The sequence below is a fragment of the Manis javanica genome, chromosome X (assembly GCF_040802235.1).
Source record: "Manis javanica isolate MJ-LG chromosome X, MJ_LKY, whole genome shotgun sequence".
NCBI lineage: Eukaryota > Metazoa > Chordata > Mammalia > Pholidota > Manidae > Manis > Manis javanica.
In genome coordinates, this window is record NC_133174.1 from 64,492,334 (window position 1) to 64,518,064 (window position 25,731).

General features: G+C 34.4%; 1 protein-coding gene across 7 annotated transcripts in view; it reads right to left on the reverse strand.

The window, feature by feature from the left end:
• Positions 1-25,731, reverse strand: part of ATRX (ATRX chromatin remodeler) — a 304,745-nt gene that overhangs the window by 198,848 nt on the left and 80,166 nt on the right. For all 7 annotated transcript variants that reach the window (XM_073227652.1, XM_037021777.2, XM_037021775.2 and 4 more), the window contains 5 exons: positions 24,862-24,934; positions 16,597-16,730; positions 15,974-16,150; positions 11,258-11,351; positions 7,091-7,193 (listed from right to left, as the gene is read on the reverse strand). In XM_073227652.1, coding sequence (XP_073083753.1) covers positions 7,091-7,193; positions 11,258-11,351; positions 15,974-16,150; positions 16,597-16,730; positions 24,862-24,934 — 581 coding nt within the window. The remainder of the gene's footprint in view (positions 1-7,090; positions 7,194-11,257; positions 11,352-15,973; positions 16,151-16,596; positions 16,731-24,861; positions 24,935-25,731) is intronic.

Here is a 25,731-nt window from a genome sequence, read left to right on the forward strand (position 1 = left end):
GAGAGATAAAAGGATCTCCAGGAATGACACAACACAAAGAGAATTATGTGACCAATCCAGACGGCATAATATTCATATTATAGGGTTACCAGAAGAAGAAAGAGGAAAAGGGATACAAAGCCTCTTTGAAGAAATAATTGCTGAAAACTTCCCCAAACTGGGTGAGGAAATAATCGAACAGACCACAGAAATACACAGAACCCCCAACAGAAAGGATCCAAGGAGGACAACACCAAGACACATAATAATTCAAATGGCAAGGATCAAGGACAAGGAAACAGTTTTAAAGGCAGCTAGAGAGAAAAAGGTCACCTATAAAGGAAAACCCATCAGGCTAACATCAGACTTCTCAAAAGAAACCCTACAGGCCAGAAGAGAATGGCATGATATATTTAACGCAATGAAACAGAAGGGCCTTGAACCAAGGATACTGTATCCAGCACGACTATCATTTAAATGTGGCGGCGGGATTAAACAATTCCCAGAAAAACAAAAGCTGAGGGAATTTGCTCCCCACAAACCACCTCTACAGGGGATCTTACAGGGACTGCTCTAGATGGGAGCACTCCTAAAAAGAGCACAGAACAAAACACACAATATATGAAGAATGGAGGAGGAGGAATAAGGAGGGAGAGAAGAAAAGAATCTCCAGACAGTGTATATAACAGCTCAATAAGCGAGCTAAGTTAGGCAGTAAGATACTAAAGAAGCTAACCTTGAACCTTTGGTAACCATGAATCTAAAGCCTGGAATGGCAATAAGTACATATCTCTCAATAGTCACCCCAAATGTAAATGGACTTAATGCACCAATCAAAAGACACAGATTAATAGAAGGAGAAAAAAGCAAAATCCATCTATATGCTGCTTACAAGAAACTCACCTCAAACACAAAGACAGGCACAGACTAAAAGTCAAGGGATGGAAAAGCATATTTCAAACAAACAACAGTGAAGAGAAAGCAGGGATTGCAGTACTAATATCAGACAAAATAGACTTCAAAACAAAAAAAGAAACAAGAGATAAAGAAGGACACAACATAATGATAAAGGGCTCAGTCCAACAAGAGGATATAACCATTCTAAATATATATGTACCCAACACAGGAGCACCAGCATTTGTGAAACAAATACTAACAGAACTAAAGAGGGAAATAGACTGCAATGCATTCATTTTAGGAGACTTCAACACACCACTCACCCCAAAGGATAGATCCACCGGGCAGAAAATAAGTAAGGACACACAGGCACTGAACAACGCACTAGAACAGATGGACCTAATAGACATCTATAGAACTCTACATCCAAAAGCAACAGGATATACATTCCTCTCAAGTGCACATGGAACATTCTCCAGAATAGACCACATACTAGCTCACAAAAAGAGCCTCAGTAAATTCCAAAATACTGAAATTCTACCAACCAATTTTTCAGACCACAAAGGTAAAAAACTAGAAATAAATTCTACAAAGAAAACAAAAAGGCTCACAAACACATGGAGCCTTAACAACATGCTTCTAAATAATCAATGGATCAATGAACAAATCAAAATAGAGATCAAGGAATATATAGGAACAAATGACAACAACACAAAGCCCCAACTTCTGTGGGATGCAGGGAAAGCAGTCATAAGAGGAAAGTATATAGCAATCCAGTCACACTTGAAGAAGGAAGAACAAACCCAAATGAATAGTCTAACATCACAATCATCGAAACTGGAAAAAGAAGAACAAATGAGGCCTAAAGTCAGCAGAAGGAGGGACATAATAAAGATCAGAGAAGAAATAAACAAAATTGAGAAGAATAAAACAATAGCAAAAATCAATGAAACAAAGAGCTGGTTCTTTGAGAAAATAAACAAAATAGATAATCCTCTAGCCAAACTTATTAAGAGAAAAAGAGAATCAACACAAATCAACAGAATCAGAAATGAGAATGGAAAAATCAGGACAGACCCCACCGAAATACAAAGAATTATTAAAGACTAGTATGAAAACCTATATGCCAACAAGCTGGAAAACCTAGAAGAAATGATCAACTTTCTAGAAAAATACAACCTCCCAAGACTGACCAAGGAAGAAACACAAAAGTTAAACAAACCAATTACGAGCAAAGAAATTGAAACGGTAATCAAAAAACTACCCAAGAACAAAACCACAGGGCCGGATGGATTTACCTCGGAATTTTATCAGACACACAGAGAAGACATAATACCCATTCTCCTTAAAGTGTTCCAAAAAATAGAAGACGAGGGAATACTCCCAAACTCATTCTATGAAGCCAACATCACCGTAATACCAAAACCAGGCAAAGACCCCACCAAAAAAGAAAATTACAGACCAATATCACTGATGAATGTAGATGCAAAAATACTCAATAAAATACTAGCAAACAGAATTCAACAGTTTATCAAAAGGATCACACACCATGACCAAGTGGGATTCATCCCAGGGATGCAAGGATGGTACAACATTCAAAAATCCATCAACATCATCCACCACATCAACAGAAAGAAAGAAAAAAAAACACATGATCATCTCCATAGATGCTGAAAAAGCATTTGACAAAATTCAACATCCATTCATGATAAAAACTCTCAGCAAAATGGGAATAGAGGGCAAGTACCTCAACATAATAAAGGCCATATATGATAAACCCACAGCCAACATTACACTGAACAGCGAGAAGCTGAAAGCATTTCCTCTGAGATCGGGAACCAGACACGGATGCCCACTCTCCCCACTGTTATTCAACATAGTACTGGAGGTCCTAGCCACAGCAATCAGACAAAACAAAGAAATACAAGGAATCCAGATTGGTAAAGAAGAAGATAAACTGTCACTATTTGCAGATGACATGATATTGTACATAAAAAACCCTAAAGACTCCACTCCAAAACTACTAGAACTGATATCGGAATACAGCAAAGTTGCAGGATACAAAATTAACACACAGAAATCTGTGGCTTTCCTATACACTAACAATGAACCAATAGAGAGAGAAATCAGGAAAACAATTCCATTCACAACTGCATCAAAAAGAATAAAATACCTAGGAATAAACCTAACCAAAGAAGTGAAAGACCTATACTCTGAAAACTACAAGTCACTCTTAAGAGAAGTTAAAGGGGACACTAACAAATGGAAACTCATCCCATGCTCGTGGCTAGGAAGAATCAATATCATCAAAATGGCCATCCTGCCCAAAGCAATATACAGATTTGAAGCAATCCCTATCAAATTACCAGCAACATTCTTCAATGAACTGGAACAAATAATTCAAAAATTCATATGGAAGCACGAAAGACCCCGAATAGCCAAAGTAATCCTGAAAAAGAAGAATAAAGTAGGGGGGATCTCACTCCCCAACTTCAGGCTCTACTACAAGGCCATAGTAATCAAGACAATTTGGTACTGGCACAAGAACAGAGCCACACACCAGTGGAACAGATTAGAGACTCCAGAAATTAACCCAAACATACATGGTCAATTAATATTTGATAAAGGAGCCATGGACATACAATGGGGAAATGACAGTCTCTTCAACAGATGGTGCTGGCAAAACTGGACAGCTACATGTAGGAGAATGAAACTGGACCATTGTCTAACCCCATATACAAAGGCAAACTCAAAATGGATCAAAGACCTGAATGTAAGTCATGAAACCATTAAACTCTTGGAAAAAAATATAGGCAAAAACCTCTTAGACATAAACATGAGTGACCTCTTCTTGAACATATCTCCCCGGGCAAGGAAAACAATAGCAAAAATGAGCACGTGGGACTACATTAAGCTGAAAAGCTTCTGTACAGCGAAAGACACCATCAACAGAACAAAAAGGAACCCTACAGTATGGGAGAATATATTTGAAAATGACAGATCCAATAAAGGCTTGATGTCCAGAATATATAAAGAGCTCACACACCTCAACAAACAAAAAAACAAATAACCCAATTAAAAAATGGGCAGAGGAACTGAACAGATAGTTCTCTAAAAAAGAAATACAGATGGCCAACAGGCACATGAAAAGATGCTCCACATCGCTAAGTATCAGAGAAATGCAAATTAAAACTACAATGAGGCATCACCTCACACCAGTAAGGATGACTGCCATCCAAAAGACAAACAACAACAAATGTTGGCGAGGCTGTGGAGAAAGGGGAACCCTCCTACACTGCTGGTGGGAATGTAAATTAGTCCAACCATTGTGGAAAGCAGTATGGAGGTTCATCAAAATGCTCAAAACAGACCTACCATTTGACCCAGGAATTTCACTCCTAGGAATTTACCCTAAGAATGCAGCAATCAAGTTTGAGAAAGACACATGCACCCCTATGTTTATCGCAGCACTATTTACAATAGCCAAAAATTGGAAGCAACCTAAATGTCCATCGGTAGATGAATGGATAAAGAAGATGTGGTACATATACACAATGGAATACTACTCAGCCATAAGAAGAGGGAAAATCCTACCATTTGCAGCAACATGGATGGAGCTAGAGAGTATTATGCTCAGTGAAATAAGCCAAGCAGAGAAAGAGAAATAGCAAATGATTTCACTCATCTGAGGAGTATAAGAACAAAGGAAAAACTGAAGGAACAAAACAGCAGTGGAATTACAGAATCCAAAAATGGACTAAGAGGTACCAAAGGAAAAGGAACTGGGGAGGATGGGTGGGCAGGGAGGGTAAGGGGGAGGAAGAAGAAAGGGAGTATTAAGATTAGTATGCATAGAGGGGGGAGGGAGAAAGGGTAGAGAGGGCTGTACAACACAGAGAGGACAAGTAGTGATTCTATAACATTTTGCTATGCTGATAGACAGTGACTGTAATGTGGTTTTTAGGGGGGACTTGGTATAGGGGAGAGCATAGTAAACATAGTATTCTTGATGTAAGTGTAGATCAAGGATTAAAAAAAAAAAGAAAGAAAGAAAGAAAAGGGGGATTACTCCTTGATAGGATAAAACTATTGGTAAGTCAAAGATTAACGCATGCTTTAAATATCCTTAATTTTCATCACTTAAAGGGTGTCAGATGATCGGCTTGTGGAGGTATTCTTTTCTGATAATATTCCTTTCTCTTTTAAAAATAAAAAAAAAAGCAGTTCCTGTGTGCTGACCTCCAGTGAGTTCTACACACTGGTATGGAGGGCATGTCAAAGTGTGGGCAAAGAGTCTGTTTGTTTTTATGCAGAAGATCAAGGCCTAGCTTGGCTACCCAGAAAATGAACTAAGATACGATATGAGGAGGAGCTTCCGGCATCAGCGCTCTCTGGAGGACTCGTGCCGGGGGATGATCATCAAAAAGTCTCCACAGGGATCCGGGCGATGCTGCGGTTGTGGCTGCGTCCATCCCACTGTTTCCTGGACTTGCCACTGGAATGAGGAGGGAGATGTCTAGGCTGGCATGTGCATACAGTGAGACAGCGAATTTGAGTGGATCTGTACTGTTGGAACTCAACCAGGAGTTGGGAGGGGTGCAAGTTGTAGCGCTCCAAAATCTTACAACTATAGACTATCCACAGTTAAAAGAACATATGGGATGTGAACAGATCCCAGAAATGGGTTGCTTTAATTTGTCTGATTTCTCTCAGACTGTTCAAGTACAGTTGGACAATATCCATCATATCATAGACAAATTCTCATGAATGCCTGGGGTGCCTAACTGGTTTTCTTGGCTTCACTGGAGATGGCTGGTGGTTATAGATTTGCTTAGTTTATGTCACTGTATTCCTATTATGTTAATATGTGTGCACAAGGTAGTTAGTAGTTTAAAACCTATACATGCTTAAGGTACTCTACAAGAAGATATGGCAAAGAAATAATCAATCCTCCCATGTTTTCTTCCATATGCTACCTCTATAGCTTTTCTTCTTCCTTCCTAATTACAACCCCTAAATAGAATTCGTGCCTCATATCGCATTTACCGAGCATCTTAATTCCTCCAGGCGGTAAAGATACGTTGAGACAAGTGCTGGGCATAGAAGCCACAGGGCATAAATCTGCAAAGAAGTAAAAAGCTAACCTTCTCAAACAATATGGCTTCTCTCTCACTTACCAACTTTACATCTCCCTGTATGGCCCCGGAAGATGACTGGTTAGCCTGAGAAGGGTAAGATTCCTCAAGGGAGGAACAACCTAAGACAGGCACAGTTGCAGGGGGGCCAGCAGGTGAGAAATTGGGGATCAACAGTGGTGAGGCTTAGAACCTCACCCCCCCTGTTTTGAGAGAAATCTGCATCCGTGGATGTTTGAAGGCCCTTGTCTAGCTTGTATTAACACATAGTCTACAGGCACACACCTGATCATCTACAATTGCTCTCTTATAACACTAAACTATGTTTTCTACCTTTATCTTGTATCTACCTACCAGTTCAGCATTTTATTAAAAATAATAATAATAATAATAATAATAATAATAATAATAATAATAAAGGGAGAAATGTGGGATCCACATATAAATCAAGTATAAAAATCAAACGAATATTCATATCTGACCTGAATGTTTATAATTCATAATGTGTGATCAAAACCGAAAGTTTCTGTGATGAATGCCCTTGTACTGTTCACAATGTAAGAACTTATTCACTATGTAAGAATTCGTTCACCATGTAAGAACTTGTTCGTTGTGCTTCAGAAGATTGGAGACTGATGAGAATTAGGCTTGAGATGGATTAATGATTGTGCATTGAGCATTGACCCCCCTATACAGAATTTTATTGTTGTTAACAACCATTTGATCAATATATGAGACGCTCTCTCAAAAAAAAAATGCTTTATGTCCAGAAAATAGACAAAACAATTCACATCAATTCTATACTCCAAATAATGTAAAATAATGAATTAGAACAGCTTAAAGTTTTCTTTAAGATTTCATCAAGGAACAGAAAAATTGTAAATATGTCAGCATTAATACTCTGAATATTTAATGGATCAGTATGTGAATCCTCCCACAAAAGTGTAAAATGCAAATAGACCAGTAGAATTCAACTGATGAATGGAATGCAGAAAAGGTAATAACATATTTACTATGGTCTACTGCACCAATTATAATTCAAGCACATGGTAAATGTGTGCCTAACTAACATTAATTACCTTGGTTTCACTGGATGAGTCTTCTTGAACTTTAATGCGTCGCCTTTTCTTTTTCTGTTTGTAACTCCGCTGATTTTCTTCCAACTCTGCTTTCTTTGCAGACCTAAAGGACATTTAAAATCCAAAATAGAATACTTCATGATGAATTTCCTTAAAAGAATTATGTACTATTTTAGAACTGCTTTACCTTTGTGTACACTCCTAAAAATGTTGGAGGATAACAAAAAGCAAAAGAACTTCACTGGTTTCAAAAAGTATAACCCTTAATTCTAAACCGTTGATCATAATTTAAAGTTAGTTGGAGGGAGGTTGGCATATGAGTACTAAGATGGATGGAGCGCTTTTAGGAATATAAATGGCCCATGCCCATATAGAAATGAAAAATATTCATCATCTCTTAGAAGGTAGATTATAAATAATTAATACATATTCTCCATATCAGATGACATAAATTAAAAATAAACGAACAATTTTTCGTGAGAAAAGTACTTCTGGGTTTTAAAAATGGTACAAAAAGTTACATTAATCAAGATAGTATATTCTTGGCTTAAGGGATAGACATGTACATCAATGAAAGAGAAAAGGGAATCCAGAAGTAAAACTTTACATTTATGGTCAACTGATTTCCCACAAGGGTGTCAAGGCAATTCAGTAGGGAAAAAATAGTCTTTTCAACAAATGATGTTGAGGCAACTCGATCATCTACATGCAAAAAATGAAGCTGGACTCCTATCTTGCACCCTATACAAAAATTAACTCAGAATGGATAAAAGTCCCCCTAAGGTATATGTTGTAGCTAACAGATTGCTCATTGTTTTACTGCTGAAAGAGTGAGGAAATGGCTATTCACATATTCTGCTGGGGCAGAGGAGGAAAAATTGACTTCTAAGACAGTCTGAAAATACATAATGACAAGTCTTCAAACTGTACAACTTTGACCTAACATCACTTTTAAAAATTTAAGGAAATAATCACAACTGTGTGAATAAACACATACACATGTATATGTACATATGTGTATTATTACCATATTGTATTAATAAAAATATCTCTATATATGTGTGAGTATGCAAACATTTTTATGACAATAGTATTCATAGTGAAAAATATTGAAGACCATCTAAACATACAAAACTAGAAGATTACTTAAATAACATTTCATAGAGACTATAGGGGAGAAAAAGCATCAAAGTTCTAGATGTAGGAGCCAAAACTATAAAACTTGTCAAAGGAAAACAGCCATAAATCTTTGTGACCTTGGTTTAGACACTGATTCTCAGATATGACACCAAAAGCACAAGCAACTAAAGAAAAAACAAGATAAACTGGACTTTACTAAAATTGAAACTTCCTGTGCATGAATAGATACTGTCAAGAAAATTAAAAGATAACCCAAAGAGTGAGAGAAAATATTTGCAAATCATACATCTGATATGGGACTTGTGTCTAGATTATATATAAAGAATGAATCAACAATAAAAAGACAATACAATTAAAACCTAGGAAAAGAATTCTGATAGATGTTTCTCCAAACAAGATATACGAATGGCCAATAAGCACATGAAAATTGTTGAGCCTCATTAGTCACTTGGGAAAAACCTATCAGAATCACAATGAGATGCTATCGCACACTGACCAGATTGGCTATAATCAAAAAAGCAAAAATGCTAAGTGTTGGTGAAAATGTGGGGAAACTGGAACACTAGTATACTGCTGGTGGGAATGTAAAATGGTGAGCCACTATGTGAAACAGTGTGGTATTTCTTTAGAAAGTTAAGCATAGTATTACCATATGACCCAACATTTCTACTCAAAGTTGTAGTCCTGTGAATGAATATGAAAGCATATGACTGTGTAAAAATTGCACACAAATGTTTGTAGCTACATTATTCAGAATAGCCAAAAAATAGGTACAACCCCAGTGTCCATCAACAGATGGATAAGCAAAATGTGGTATTATCCATGCAATGGAATATTATTCAGCCATTAAAAGAAATAAAGTAGTCAGGTGACCTCAGCAAGGTGACAGACTGGTAAGCCCCAGGCTCTTATTCTCCCACAGAAACAGAATAAACAGCAAACACTACAGTAAAAAGTAACTTTGTGAGGACTTTAGAAACCAGCTTAAGAAAGTGAGGCAGCCGAGTGAACACTTAACCAAGAGTCACTCTTAAAATGGTGGGAAATTTTATAGTTTCTGCTCACAAGTGCCCTACTTCCTTCACTGCTCAGCTCAGTGAGGTCAGTTGGAAGCTGCCCAATCCCCAGCTCCTCTGACAGGAAGGAAGGAAAGGAGAATGTTCTGACTTGTCTGGAGGCTGCCCAAGGGACAGGATTCTGTCTTTTCTAACTCAGAGCATATGAAAACACAGGAAAAGATGTTCAATATCAGTAACCATTAGGGAAAATCCAAATTAAAACGACAATGAGAAACCACCTCACACACATTAGGATGGTTTAAAAATAAATAAATAAAACCTGCAGCATTATTCACAATAGCCAAGAGGTGGAAGCAACCCAAGTATTCACCAATGGATGAATGGATAAACAGAATATGGTGTATACATGCAATGAAATATTATTTGGCCTTAAAAAGGAAATTCCGACACATGCTGCAACATGGATGAAGCATGAGGACACTATACTAAGTGAAATAAGCCAATCACAAGAAGGCAAATTCTGTATGATTCCACTCAAATGACATATCTACAGTAGTCAAATTCATAGAGACAGAAAGCAGAATTACAGTTGCCAGGGGCTGGGGGCAGGGGGAATAGAGCGTTACTGTTTAATGTGTAAAAAATATTAGTTTTCCAAGATAAAAAGTTATGGAGATTGGTTACAGAACAATGTGAACGTACTTAACACTCCTGAACAGTACACTTCATAAATAAATAAGATGACAAATTTTATGTTATGCACATTTGCCATGACTAAAAAATAATTTAAAAAGGATTAAAGTAGTGATACAAACTATAGCATGGATGAACCTTGAAAACATGCTAAGTAAAAGAATACATTCATAAAAATATATATATAGCATGAATCCATTCATATGAAATATCTAGAATAGGCAAATTCATACACCAAGTAGAATGGTTTTTGCCAGGGGATGGTGTACAAGAAGAATGGAAAATGACTACTAATGGGTATAGGGCTTCTTTCTGGGGTGATGGAAAATGTTCTGTAATTAAATAGTAGTGGCAGTTGCATAACTTTGTGAATATTCTAAACAACACTGTCTTCTACACCTTAAAATGATAAATTTTGTGTTATGTGAACACTATCTCAGTTTTTAAAAGTTCGCATTGTATCCTACTGTTATTTTATATTTCCCTAAAGTACAGTATGTTGCTATATTCCAGGTACAACCTCTTAAGTACTAATCTTAAAAAAAACTCAAATGTTTTAAAATTTACAAAAGAAGACACCTATGCGGACATACATATAGACACTCACACAAACACAAACAGATTGCCCATTTGAGAAATTGTATGAGGACCATATATTCTGGAGAAAATAAAACATTTCTTAGAAGCTGAGTATTATCTAAAATACTATGCTAAGAAGGAAGCAAAATTTTAAATAACAATCTAGAACAGTAGCCATGCATACTGAGAGTACAAACATCTTAATTATGCTAATACTAGGAGTATAGCTAACACAAATAATTAGCATTCATGGAGCATTTACTATTAGCCAAATAGGCTCTACTATAAGCCCTTTACATGCACTATACCATTTAATGCCCAAGCTAATCAGTAAGGTAGGTTAAGTATTACTGTAATCCTCCATTATGCAGATAAGGACACTGAAGCACACGGTGATTATACAAACACAAAGTAGTAAAGCCCAGAGTTAGACTGAGGTAGTTTGTCTAGAAGAGCCTCTTATCTACTACACTGCAACTTCACCCCATTAACAATTAAAAATTACAGCAAGAGTGTTTGCACACTGAAAAGTCCACCTAGTTTAGAAGACATAATTCAACTATCCATGTTTACATATACTCTTTTTAAATTAATTATTTCACAAATTATTTTTCAAATAAAAATATTAAATATTTTACTTCACTTTATTACTAACAGCAACCATTCTGCATATAATTTGAAGCATGGTTATACTGATTAATCTCTAATATTTTTGAAAAAACAATGTAAGATTTACCTTGTTCTGGGCCGTTGCACATCTTCAGATTCACTAACTTCTTCACTAACTCCTGATTCCTGAAAATCAGAATCTTCAGAATCTTCACTGCTCACTTGAATAAAATAATAATATTATTAAGTATTTCTCAAAAGAAATGATTCATTTAATTTGTCAGTAACTTCACATTAAAACAGAGCACTATGAGAAGACTATCTGTAGTGTGTACATAAATGGATAATACATCATATAAAGATTTATCAGCTAATGATTCAAAGGGTACTTATAAAAATAATTCAAATGTATTCCGACTATGATTATCAAACTATGGTTCTACATTAAAATATAAGGATTACTTGTATTTGAATTAACAAAAATAATTTACCTGTTGATAAAATATATTAATAATTAACAAAGTAATTAATAATTTACTAAATAAACTAATAATTCTGGTTATTCAAAACAAGCAAATTAGGCAGGCCAAGATGGAGTAAGTATGATAACAGACTCTCTCTGCCAATTATGACAACTATAAACTATCTGAAAGGGAAACAGCAGCAGGCAGATTGAGGACTGAAATCAAAACTTGAATAATGATCCCTCTAAAACTAGGGGTCAGTGGGTGGTTATGAGTGTCATGGGTTTTTTTTTCCCACTCCTTTGTTTCCTGTTATTGACAGGAAGGAAGACTAGATTCCAAAACTATGCTGACAGTGCTGACAGAAAATTCTGGGAGAACTCCATTTCTAGCCACAGCTCTGGGGAAAAAGAACTGTGCCCTGCTATCGCTAGAATATATGAGGAATTTTTTATTTTATTTTTTCTCTCAAAAACTTTATTTTTCTGTACCAAAATTGCCTCTCTGACAGAGACACCTAAAACCCCAGGATACCCATCTCTCTAGCCAGAGGAAGCTGGGCAGGGAAAATATAAGGTGAGCCTGGAACATCTTGTGGTGCTAGAAAGTAAAGGAGTGCTCAAAAAACAATGGGGCACTTTCAAAGGACATGTGATCCAAACTGAAGGAGCTCCCAATAACCAAAGCTAGAACAAAATGAGCAACAAATGAACTGGATTGTAATGCATAGAATAAAAGCCCATATTAATGTTAATAAGGGAAAACAGACAGCTGTTCCTTATAATTACTAAACATATTATAATTACTAAATGTACATTACCCTGCTTATATAAGCAATGAAAGAAATAGAAAATCACCAATAGATAAATATCACAGTAATAACTGCTTCAGGAAAGATGGGTGTTTATATTAGTGAACTTAACTATGATATTAGTGAACTTAACTGCATAGTCTCCAAGTGTCTCCCCACAAGTTATTCATTAAATATTAAGTTTTTTTTCCGGTGGAAAAACCCAGCAGACATCAACATAACCAAGTAATCAAGGTTAACATTACCAATAATAATAATAAGACATATTGTCATCATATATACTTGGTATGATACACTGAAAAGAATCCAGTATCACCTTTAATATTCTTGTCAAATATTAACCTCAATCTAAGTTAGAGAAAGCATTAGACAAATATATATATATATAGATGGACAGTCTAGAAGAGACAATCAATACTCTTCAACAGTACTATGGTCATGAAAGAAAAGGAGGAACTGTCACAGACTGGAGTAGATAAAGGAGAAATTAAAGTTGAATGCAATGTAGAATCCTACATTGGATTCTGCAGCAGAAAAAGGACATTAGTGGGAAAAGTAATGATAACCAAATAAGATCTATAGTTTACTTCAAAAATCAAAACATTTTATGTGAAATGTCTGATGGTAAATATTTTCAACTTTGTAAGCTGTATGGTCTCTTTTACAACTATTCGTCTCTACTCCACTTTGCCATTGTAAACACATGAAAGCTGTAACTGAATAAATACCATATGATTTCATTTACATATAGAATCTAAAAAACAAATGAACACACAAAACGGAAACAGACTCAGAAATATAGAGAACTGACTGCTGGCTGCCATAGTGGAGGGGTTGGGGAGATGGAGCAGAACAGGTGAAGGAAGGAAAAATTTAGTGAGAATGTGCTGTATCTTGATCTGCACAATGGTTATATGATTGTATACTTGTCAAAATTCATCAACCTGTACTAAGATTTGTGCATTTTTTACATGTACCTCAATGTAAAAAAGTTTTTTAAATAAAATGGTGCCACTATTATCCCATGAATGTGGGTATGACAAAAATAGAAGGAGTTATTTGATGAAATACTTGCTGCAAAGTCAAACAGTGTTAATTTTGTCTGAATACACCTATTTGGAGTATTTGCAATGGATAAATTTTGGTCTATTTTTCCTAGATTATGCTATAGCATTCTATTAAAGAATTATCAGGACTTTAATTGCAAGATATTAAAAAGTAGACAGCTGTGGATATGGAACACATTCTGAGTTTGTAATCTAATACTCAAATGATTTTAGTTAAGTGCTGGCCTCATTTCCTTTTATATCTGTAACGTGGACATCCCATTGATTGTTGAGTTCACAGGGTTGAGTTTTGAAGACCAAAACATTGTGCTGTGCTATGCTGGGACAAATATACCTTATTTATAATACCAGTCTTTAAGGAATAATACTTTCTTTGCTCTCTCAGTGTTTTGGAATAATTTCTTTATTAATTTCCTAAATGCCAAATTTTCTATATATACTTAATTTAACCATGATGTTTCAATTATATATAATGTTGTATATCTTTTACCTCAACAGTAAAGATTGGCCATTTATGGCAAAAGTAAATTTTTCCCCCTTGCTTGTATTACAACTCCTCTGAACCCATCTACCTGCTCCCCATTTAGAATTTGGTCTTCTGGGTAAAACTACTCATTTTTGTGAAGTCTGCTCTGGTCACAACCCCCACCCAACAAGAAGATTAAAAACAAAACTCCTTTGTACCACACTATACAGTTACCTCTGTTTTGTATTACATAACTTATGGTGCTACAATTTCTTGTAATACTAATGTCAATAATTCTTACTAAGCCAGTGATTGCCAAACCTGACTGTATCAGAATTATATTAGAGATGCTTTTAAAGCATATGTATACTTAGGTCCCACTACCACCAATTACACTGAAATTGGCTTGGGATACAGCCCTGTCCTAGGTTTATTTTTAAATCCCCCAAGTAATCCACGTGTGTAGCCAGGTTGAAAACCACTATGCAAGACATTGACCTCCTTATTCATTTCTGTATCCTCAATGTTTTACCCTCATGCTGGAAACATGTAAGCACTCAATACAGAAGGATTCAGACTTTTAATACAATGAAAATTTAATATGACTAAATAGAGGTTTTACATATAAGCTTGCATAAATCTACCCAAATTGTCTGCATCTTCTACCTAAGGTAGAAGCATTGTTTCTTCCTGTAGTTATAGGCAATCTAGTATTTTCTACAAAGCCTTTAAGTATATTTTATTCTATTGTACATTTACTTATATTTTCTTATATAAGCATTTAAATAATTATAAATGTTTATACTGAAGTTTACATTTACATACAATAAATGCACAAATATTAGCATACAGCTTGATGAATTTTGGTATGTGTATACACTCATGTAACCATCACCCAGATCAAGATATCAAATGTTCTTATTTTTTTCCCTTCACCTATTTCACCCATTCCCCCACCCCCTCCCCTAAGGTAACTACCAGGCTGATCTTTATATTTATCAGTCTATTCAGTATTTTGTTCATTTGTCTCGCTTTTTAGATTACACATATAAATGGAATCATGTGGTATTTGTCTTTCCCTGACTTATTTCACTTAGCATAATACCATCTGTGTAGTCGCAAATGGCAAGGTTCTGTTCTTTTTTATAGCTGTGTAATATTCTGCTCTATATATGTAGCACATCTTTTTTATCCATTCATCTATCAATGGACATTTAAGTTGTTTCCGTATTTTGGCTATTGTAAATAATATGGCAGTAAACATAGGAGTTCATAGATCTTTTCAGATTCGTGATTTTGTTTTCTTCAGGTAAATTCTCAGAAGTAGAATTGCTGAGTTATATGGTATTTCTATTTTCAGTTTTTTTAGGAAACTCCATACTGTTTTCCACAGCAGCTGCACTAATTTGCAATCCTACCAGCAGTATATGAGGAATCCCTTTTCTCCATATCCTTGCCAACATTTGTTCCTTCTTGTCTTGTTTATATTAGCCTTTCTGAGTGGTGTTATACCTCATTGTGATGGATTGATTGTATTTCCCTATTGATTAATGATGTTGAGCATTTTTTCATGTGCCTGTTGACTATCAGTATGTCTTCTTGAGAAAAAATGTCTATTTAAGCTCTCTACCCAGTTTTTATTTGGTTTTTTGGGTATTGAGTTGTATGAGTTCTTTATCTATTTTGGGTATTAGCCCCCTATCAGATAATATCACTTACACATTAGGTTGCCTTTTCATTTTGTTGATGGTTTCCTTTGCTGAGCAGTAGCTTTTCAGTTTGATGTAGTTGTTTAGTTATATTTTTAATTTAAATGTGTGACTACTAAATATTACAAATATCCTTTGTGTTATCTCTCATGTTTCAGTTATTTACCTGTCCTAACCTATTTCTTTCACTGTCATGTAAGAGAACTGTTGCCAGTGTGCTTGATATTCACTTAATATAGGTGGCCAGTTGTTGGAGTAGACACACCCCAATTTCATTAGTTTATAAATCCAGTATGTTCCTTACTTTCAGAATTAAAATGTCTTACCCTTTCTTCTATTTCGGCCTTTGGCTTCTTTGTGCTCTTTAGGCTTTGTCTTTTTTTCTTCTCCAGATTCTCCATCACTCACAGTCAGTTTGTGCCTCAAAAGTCTATGTCTATATCTTGGCTTCTTAGATTCTTCTGAATCTGAATCTGTTTCAGAATTAACTTGATTTTTTGCTTCTAAATGAAGAAAACACATCAGTAAAACCTGCCTTTTTTCCTTTAAAATGTTCTATAAAACTATTTTGTTTGTTCACAATTATCATGATTTAAAAGAAATATCAGAGCTGTGTTCACCTTGGTACCACTGGTGATACCAGGCAATCACATACATCAGACTTTAATCACTATTTAATAATAGTAATAGATCAGTATCACTGGTACACATTTGCAGATTTTTTAAAAGGTAAAATATGTTGCTTTAATATTCATCTATTTATTGGAAGTAACTGACAAAACATGCACAGTTACTGTCAGATACTCAAAAGGAGTAAAGGTAGTAAAGTTTAAAAAATTTTAATGAACTTCAAATGCATGTATTAGGGATTTCACAATCAGGTAGTCTTCAAAGACAGAACTGGTCAAACAATTAAATTATAACAACCTATACTTTTCTTTACACTCACCTTCATCTCCTGGGTTTTCTTCATTGTGTTTTCCGGTTCTATTTTTTCCTTCTTCTGGTTCATCATCTGAAGACCCATCCTCATCAGAAGAAAGATTGGCTTTAATTTCTTCTAAAAGCATCTTCTTGGCAATTCTTGAGAGTAAAAAGAATAAAAAACTATGTATTTGGTGGTGAAGTGTAACAAATTAAAAATTAAAGCAAATAAGTATCTGTTATCAAAAAGAAGTATGTCAACAGATTTAATACTGTAAATAAAAGACTACCAAACCATGTTTTAACTTTAGCCACCAACCAAAACTTTCGAAAATGCTCTTAGCACTATTTTTTCCCAATTCCATACAATTCTGCAATACACTGAAAAATCTCAGGGACATTTCTGCTTACAATTTTGACCAACTGCAATGTCATACTGGATAACCTTCCAATCCTATACTTGCTCTGCTGCCATCATCCAACAACTACAATATTAGAGAGGCCATAAGAGTAAATCAACTTACTCAGACAAACGGCATTCCAAGACAAATCTCAACGTAAGAAGACTTTTTTCAACAGCAAAACATATTCTTAGAAAATCAGTATATAATAAACCACTTTATTATGAAACAGTGCCTCAAACTGGTGGATAACATTTCTGGCACTTAAATTTAAATTTACTTCATAAATTCTGTTAACCAAATGAAACCATAAGCCAAACAGTAAGTACTGAGGCAATCAGAAATCCCTAACAATATTCAAGCTAGGGGACAGAAGAGGAATTGCATGAGTGCTGTTATTTCTACACATAGTAAAAGAGCAAAAGTTACCACAAATGAGTTTTTACTTTAAAAAAGTAGATAGCGCAGAAGCCTCACTTGTACCAAAATTTCCCAAGATGCTCTTCAAAGATCAATTTGTTAATGGAAAAATCAACTGCTAAAAGCATGAGAAAATACTTTTTTAACTAATACCATCTTATGTTAAAATAAAATATATTTAAAATAAATTCCCACGTTTGCACTAAAGGAAGACATCTGAAAATGTAAGATAGGCTATCATGCAGCTTTTGTGCAAGAAAAGGTGTTTTGCACCTAGATGTCCTTTCATTATAAATTCGTCTATCACAGTAACAAAGGAGTACTTTTATAGAAAGGTTCAAAAGGAAGGTGACATAATTCTCAGTTTTCCATTAACTATATTCTATGGTATAAACATATACTTGCAACCAAGACTGATTCCCTAGCTCAGTCAAAAGCTTACAGGTAAAATTATGGAACTTTTGTTACTTTTAGATTTGAAACCTCTCTTCACATTTATAAAAACATGCACTCACATTTCAATCAGAAATTCATTCAATGGTAGATGTTAATGCCTTCTTAATTTTATTTGAAAGGTAAACTGTTCATTGCTACTTATATTCAAAGATATATAGTAAAGGCATCTAAACAGACTGAATCAAAATATAGAATCACTTCCATAAATGCTTATTATATGCGTTTTGGTGTTTCCCCCACAAAACAGACGGATCAGAAACACTTAAGACAAGAAAGAGAGTTACAAACTGCTAAAGGAAATCACAGATAAGTTTGCTTTTCTGAGGATTCCCACCCTGATTTGTCTTTCAATTAAGAGGAGATAAGTTCACTCTAACTTAAATTCTACTGCAGTTGAGCTATAAAGCATTACTCTTAAACTTCCAGATTAGTGGTGTGCTGACTTGGATTATACACTACATTATCCTTTCCCATGGACAAGGAAAAACATTCTCAAACCAATTTGGGTAAAACCACTGTTCCACAATGAATAAATGCCTGAGAGAGTGTGTGCATGTGTAATGTAAAGCATAAGGTACTAGATTACAAATAGAAGAAAACAGTGCACTTGTCGTTACCAGACCTTATATCACCATTTGGGTAGTAAAATAATAGCCAACAAAAATACATTTATTAATTTAGTTACTCTAACGGTTAGTTTAATCACCTGATTTCAGTTTGTATTTACAAGTTCACACAAAAAGTCTTAAATTCCGTATTATCTGTAAAGATTTGGCTGTTATTTAAGAAATCATGTTACTTTTCTTCTTTCAAACTCCAGACTCCTAAGAATATGTCCTCTAACTGGGAGACCAAATATGTAGACCTACCTAATTCATACACAAGTTCTGGATTGTCATAAAGAAACTAAGAAATATAATATATATAATAAGAAGAAGCAATTCTCTATCAACTAATAAATCATGGAAAATGAAATGAGAACCACACACTTAAGAATTACATGATCTATCAACAACTTTCAGGAAGGCCATAATATAGAGAACAATCACAGTCACTGTAGGAGGAGGAAAAAAATTATAAATTTCAGAGCATAGTCATTTTTTTCCAAGCTGAGAGTTATACAGAGGAGTGATGGAGAATCCCTAAGCTTTACCTCACTAAGATGTTTTAGATTTGCCCTCTAACCCCTTTTGACCAAAGAAAACCCAATGAATAGCCTGTACTGTAAGCCCTAAGAATAAACTTACATCATTTTGCATAAATTACAACTGATGGCTCAAGTCCAATATGTCAAAGACCCATAACCTAGCCTGTCATCAACCTAGCCTGTCTCATAACCTATGTATACACCTCAAAGTTAGAACTTAATTTGAAGAACCTAAGGGCTAGGGGTAACCTTCAATCTGAGTAGTCAGCAAACATGCTGAGGTGAGATCCGTCCCATCTACAAAGCCTGCTGTGATATGCTTTAAGGGAAACTCCACTACCTTAACTCTTGACTCACGGGCCACACAGACTTCAAGGACATCATCACTTGAGAGCCAGCTGAGGCTGGCAAAGCATCATTTTGGAGGCCTCAGCTGGACCCATGCTGGTATGAATGTGATGGATGTATAGTCATGATCCCTAGTTGATTGTTTGCTCTGAAGTTTCCTTTCTTGAGGCTTTCCAAGATGTTTCTGAGAAAATCATCCAGGCAACAAGGTACTACCCCTGGAATCTCAATGCTCAATATTACATCTTGGGGCAGGTGTAGCATCCAAAGCAGTCACGATTCTATCAGAAGCATTAGAGGCACAGGCTGTGCCACTCTTGTGGCAGAAAACCTGGGCAGATCTGGAGGTAATGGAGCCACTCCTCCATTTTCCTGAAAGGGAGGGAAGGGAGAGGGGGAAAAAGCAAAACAATATGGGAGGAAGGGTAAAAACCCACAAACAAACAATGATTGGAACTGATGCATGAGAGAATTAACAGAACCCCCAAACCCACAGTCTTCTAAATCACATAATGAATACCAAGGTAATGCCTTATTACACCTTACAACTTCATCTATTAAAAGAAAGCAAAAATAAGGAATAAGCCCAAAGACTAACAAGCAATGAGACAAAGAAAGAGACAGAAACAGAGAGAGCATGAGCCAAGAAACCCTTCAGTAATTCTGATCTAATCTAGAAAAGAAATGAATAATGTCTGTTGTTCAAGCACTCAAACAGGAAAAGAAAGTAAACTGCTTCTTGCCGGTAGGTAAATGGTAACTGAAAATGTTGAGTTTCTTAAAAAAGGAGTGATCAAGAGAAGGATCTCTTGCACCAGGGAGTTTTAGAGAAACAGCCATTACAAAAGCAACACAAAATGTTAGCACTAGAAAGGACCTTAGAGTCCAAACCTGTCATTTTATGGATGAGGAAACAGGCTTAGAGAGTGGAAATCACTTGGCGAAAGAAAGCTAGTTAGTGGCAAAGCCAGGAGGAGCACCTAAGACTCTGAATCCTAAATCTGCTCCTGATTTACTATACCAGTACTATACTCTCTACTCATTCACTACTTCTGAGCTAACTGAGTGCCTAGGAGAATACACTATACTCACATTCTTAAAGGTACCTGTAGTTTATGGATTTCCAGTGTATGTATTTAGAAAGAACTCAAGATTTGATTTTCAAAGATTTTTTTAAAAAAAGAGTTAGTACAGTATGCTCCACCTCTAAAATGCACTGACAGGCCCTCAGATATACCCTACTATCTACTGTTCCATCTTTTATAAGGTTTTGAATCTGAAAACAAGTTTGAAGAAAATTGCTAAATTAAAAAAAACATTTTTAGAAAGCCAAATACTGTGTATCCATACACAAAGGTAACAGAATTTTTAATTTCTTTTTTCACAATCTGTATACAACAGCATAACAGAATAATTAGTTGAAACAGAGAATTTTGAATAAGATTACAGGTTTAAATGCATGCCCTTCAGAGATACAAAACAACTAATTGCCAGACACTTAAAAACTTTACTCAAACATAAAATACTTCATTTAAAATGCTACTTTTGTTTCTCAAATAAAGGAGAACCTGAGCAATTCTGCTAATCAAACAATACTACCATGAAAAAAAAAACTTTTCACAGCAAAAAAATATTCCAGTTTAAGCAAATTTGTATAGAGAATAAAGGTATGTATAGAAGATGAACACCTGGAAAAGTGTTTAAAATGGAAACTAAAAATCTTATGTCAAAGGTACTTGAGATATACACTTGCCATTAATCTTTGCTGAAATCAGGTAAACAATCATTACGTATCTGCATTAGCATGAACAACATCCAAGAATCATTAATCACTTCCAAAATATGCTGGATTAACAGTACACAGCCTTTATAGGAAAAACACAATCATTTGCATATTTTCCAGTTTGAAAAGAAAAGTATTACCAAATGACAAAATAACTGTAAATTTTTAAGGCTGAGGTATAGCCCCACTATAATTAAGCCGAACTTATATGAACAATGCACAATCTCTAAGCAATTTCCACATCAAATTTTGCTTCTATAAAAAACTTATTTAGCCCCATGGGGAGAGAAATTATGAGAAAAACTTTGAAGTATTACTAGACCAAATTAAGCATTCTTCAACTGTAAAGTAAATATATTTATGTTTGTGCCAGGAGAGGTATCCATATAAAATTATCAGTTCTAAGTCAAAACTGAAGTAAAAAAAAATAGTTATTTAGAAAAAAACTTAGCAATCTGTTTTTTTCTCTTAAAAGCTCAGTTTTAAATATTTTCCACACCCTACAAAAACTACAAATAAAGAATACTCTGAAAATAATTATTTTCTCAGAGGGAAATGGACTCCTCAGTGATTATTTCGTACACAGCCCCCAAAGACACACCTGGTTTAATGATCATCAACACTAAGTGTTAAACTCAAACACACTAGCATCTTATCACTGAGGCTAATTCACAGCATGTATTAAAATAAGGACATTATTAGAAAATGCTCAGTCAAAACATCCCTATTTATACTGAAAACATTAAGAAATTACAATGCATTTTCAATGCCAGCCTGACTAGAATCACAACCATAAAAAATTGTACGAATTCATGTCTTTTCAATGAAAGAACCAATTTAAAACATAACAAACAGGTATTTGAAAGGCAACATTAACCTAATGTCATATTCAAATAGCCGACTTTAAAATTACATGTATAATTTAAATAGCCTGACAAAATGGTACTATTATTCTCCTTTCCAAAAAGCACATAAAACTATAAAATCTGAAGTAAACTCTCAATTATACAATATACAAAATATAAAGTTAGTCTACTATTGATATTTTTTCCTATAAAAAAAGCAACCAAAAAAATCTGAGCAAGTTAAACTGTTGATCAACCTATCACTTTGTCATTATTAAATGCAATTAAGCAGGAGTCAAATGTTAGACCATTCTATCTCACAACAGCACATATTTATTTTCAAATATGAATGATGTTATATAATAGTATGCTAAAATAACAGAAACTCATTCATACCTACTAAAAATTTGAAGACATGGCTAAGTTTTTTAAATGACCCCAAAAGCTATCACAGCTTTGAAACAGAAAAGATAAATAACTAACACAAATACATATAAAAGTATGTATGTTTGGGGAATTATGAAGCATTTATTACCTCAATTTCTAAAATACCAAATCTTCTTTGGCTATAAACTAGTCTATATATATTTTTTCTACCAAAATCTTTCAACTCTCTTGAAAAGATGCACTGTAATTAAAATTAAATGCTTGAACAAGAAAAGTTTTACAGAAATTTATTGCATCCAAACAGTTAAGCATTTGCATTAATATACTATTTACCTCTCCATCAACATCAACACTGAAAATGTATAACAACACTGCTAAAAAAAGGCAAAGCATATGAAATTTATACAATTTATACACAATTACACAATTGTGTACAAATTTACAATTACAATATGCTGTCTACCAAAATACATCCAACTCAAAAATGTGAAATTGATAAAAATAATCAAGACTTATTCATGATCTAACAGATTTTTAGAAGTTGCTTGTCACATATTCAAATATTCTCAAGTAAATCATCTATACTAAAAAAGTTCAAGAAGGTATTTGTATCCCCATCATTAAATAACCCACAGGTATTAGGTATCTCTTTGACATATTGGATATGAAACAAATATAAATGGCGTATTTTATAAAAGCATATTAAAGTGAATATAAAGAAAAACATGCTCAAGACAAAATTCAATTCTTCTCAAAAGTACTCCACAAGGTTGTATTTTTTAATCACAAATACAAGATGGAATTAAAGATACCTTCCAAATAAAATACTTCCAGTTACAGAAAATTATGATCAAGTAACTTAAAAGATGAAAATATTTATGTTTTCACAACCTCTAACACAAATAAAAAATATCATGCCTCAATGATACTCCCATTTGATGACTAAATATGAAATTAAGGTTCACCACTCATAAATTAAGATATAGTATGTTTTAAACATTATTAGCTTTTCAAGGCCTCATGATTTACAGAAATCAAATAGTAGCATAAGTAAATGAAGTAGATTCAAAGCATTTTAAAAGACAGTATTTTTAAATGCTTTCATAATTTTGCTGTGATCATGTACTATGTAAGTATATAAGATCCCTGATGTATAAAATGTATGCCTTTACCATTCCATTCTGGACCCCATGCCTACCTAATGAAATAAATGTATATACATATTTAATTAAAAAAATAAGTAGGTAAGCAGCAGCTGAGTCTTTGTGTCCATGATTAGCTCTATTCAAAAGTGCAAAATAAACTGTTTATTCACCATAATAAAAACGTTCTCCTGTTAAATAAGAGAATCACTGATCTTTGGAACAGGAAAAGCTATTAGCAGAAGCAAGATATAAAACAGAAGTAATAACTAGCCCCACGGCATTTACTAACTCACAGTTAATTCCTTACAAAATTATGACACAAAAATTACATGTATATTTTCAGGTTCTCTTAGTATTAGAGCTTACTAGTGAAGTGCTCTTTAGTAAAACCATCAAGTCTATCATCAATTTTTTGTGTTAGAATTAATCGGAGAAAATTTCAACCAACACTTCTCATTTTAAGATTAGAAAATTTTGGCAAAGAGTAAAGTCACTTTCCAAGATTGCAATAGTTCCAGAATAGTTGTTAAGAATGTTAGAACTGGAAGTCAAATATTCGTATCCCCATTATTCCAAAGTTCTACCCACTACACCACACTGTCATCTAAAGATTATGAGTGTGGTGCACACTATAGTCCAGGAAGGATTTTAAAAGATAAGTAAGAATGTTATGGTTATATTCTTTAGTACCTTTGTTTTCTTTATTCTTCATTGCTAGGATGTGAGTGTGTCTTTGTATTTTTTCTTCTCTCAGCAATCCTTTAAAGTAAATCTATAGATGCTACACTGTTTACATTTAAACCTACTGTAAAAGTTAGTATCATACTGTCTACTATTTTATTTGAAAAATGGCTAAAATCTAAATCAGTCTGGACACTGTAAATTGGTATGTATTTTGAAAATAACTTCTTAATATCTGAGCAATCTTTTTTTCACTTTGAACAGATTTTAATAAATAGAACCACCATACTTGGTGGCAAAGCAATAATCAAATACTGAGAGATGTCTGCTGTCATCAATTTATTGAGATATGACTTACTTGTCAATAATATAATGTCAAAATTAAAATAATCTCAAAAAATATTATCACAGTTCACATGGCAACATAAAATAGACGGTGCTGTATTTATAACACACCCTATGCTAGGTGTGTTAATATTTATATTTACTTTCTCTTAAGATTTCTGACTTTTAGCCCATTTTCTGGCCTTTCTTTCAAATTTGCGGAGACTGTGAGCGAGTCTTTCTAAGGCAGGCACTCCCGGTTTTTACACCCTGCTTGAGGGTCCTTGCTGCTGTTTGTGCCCACGCCTAGGGTGTGTTATAATCTTTTTAAGTCCTTACAGATGAAATCATACCTATTCTCAGGATCATTGTCGTCATCATCTTCATCCACTGTGACAGGCACTGATTTAGATAAGGCTTCATCTCCTTGAGGGGGAAAAAAGTGTACTTAAAATTAGCTTTAAATTATCTATGTAAGTAAAACTATGTAAAGTATTGAAAGCCAAAAACTTCAAAACAACTACTACATTCTACACTGTACTCTGCCACCAAAAAAATGAGTGAAAAGAATTTATAAGGAAAACACAATGGGGAATTTAAGAAGTACCAGCAGTAAAATGATAAAATAGTTGGGTCTTACGTAATTCAAAGTTCCTTCCCAGAGCACGAGGGTTTTAAAGCTCATCCTTCCTAATAGCAAGTCTTTATCATTCCCCACACATTTGCATACATTAGCATAAGTTTCTTACTGAAATAAGCTTTATAGTCATCTATTTTGAGTTTAAAGTTAACAGATTCCTGATTTACCCTGTTTCACTGAGGAACAGCAAAATTGTTATTAATGTTTTAGTAGAAACAAATAATTTCAAAATATATTTGATTATGTATGGTATTCATAGGTAGAATTACCCAGGGATATATTCAAGTCCAGTAAAACCTATTTCCTTATGAAAACCACCTTTCTGTCCTTTGATTAAAAATCTAAAGAGAGTAAGATTCACATTTCACTTTATGTAAATTTCACCTCAAAACAGTGAACTCTACATAATACTATGTAAGGTGAAGTAATTAGGTGAAGTACACTGATATTTATCATTTACTTTGCAATGCATCAAAGATTTCAAGGGCATTACACTGAATGAAAGAAGCCAATCTCAAAAGCTTACATACTTGATGGTTCCATCTCAAAGTAACAAAATTACAGGGATGAAAATCAGATTAAC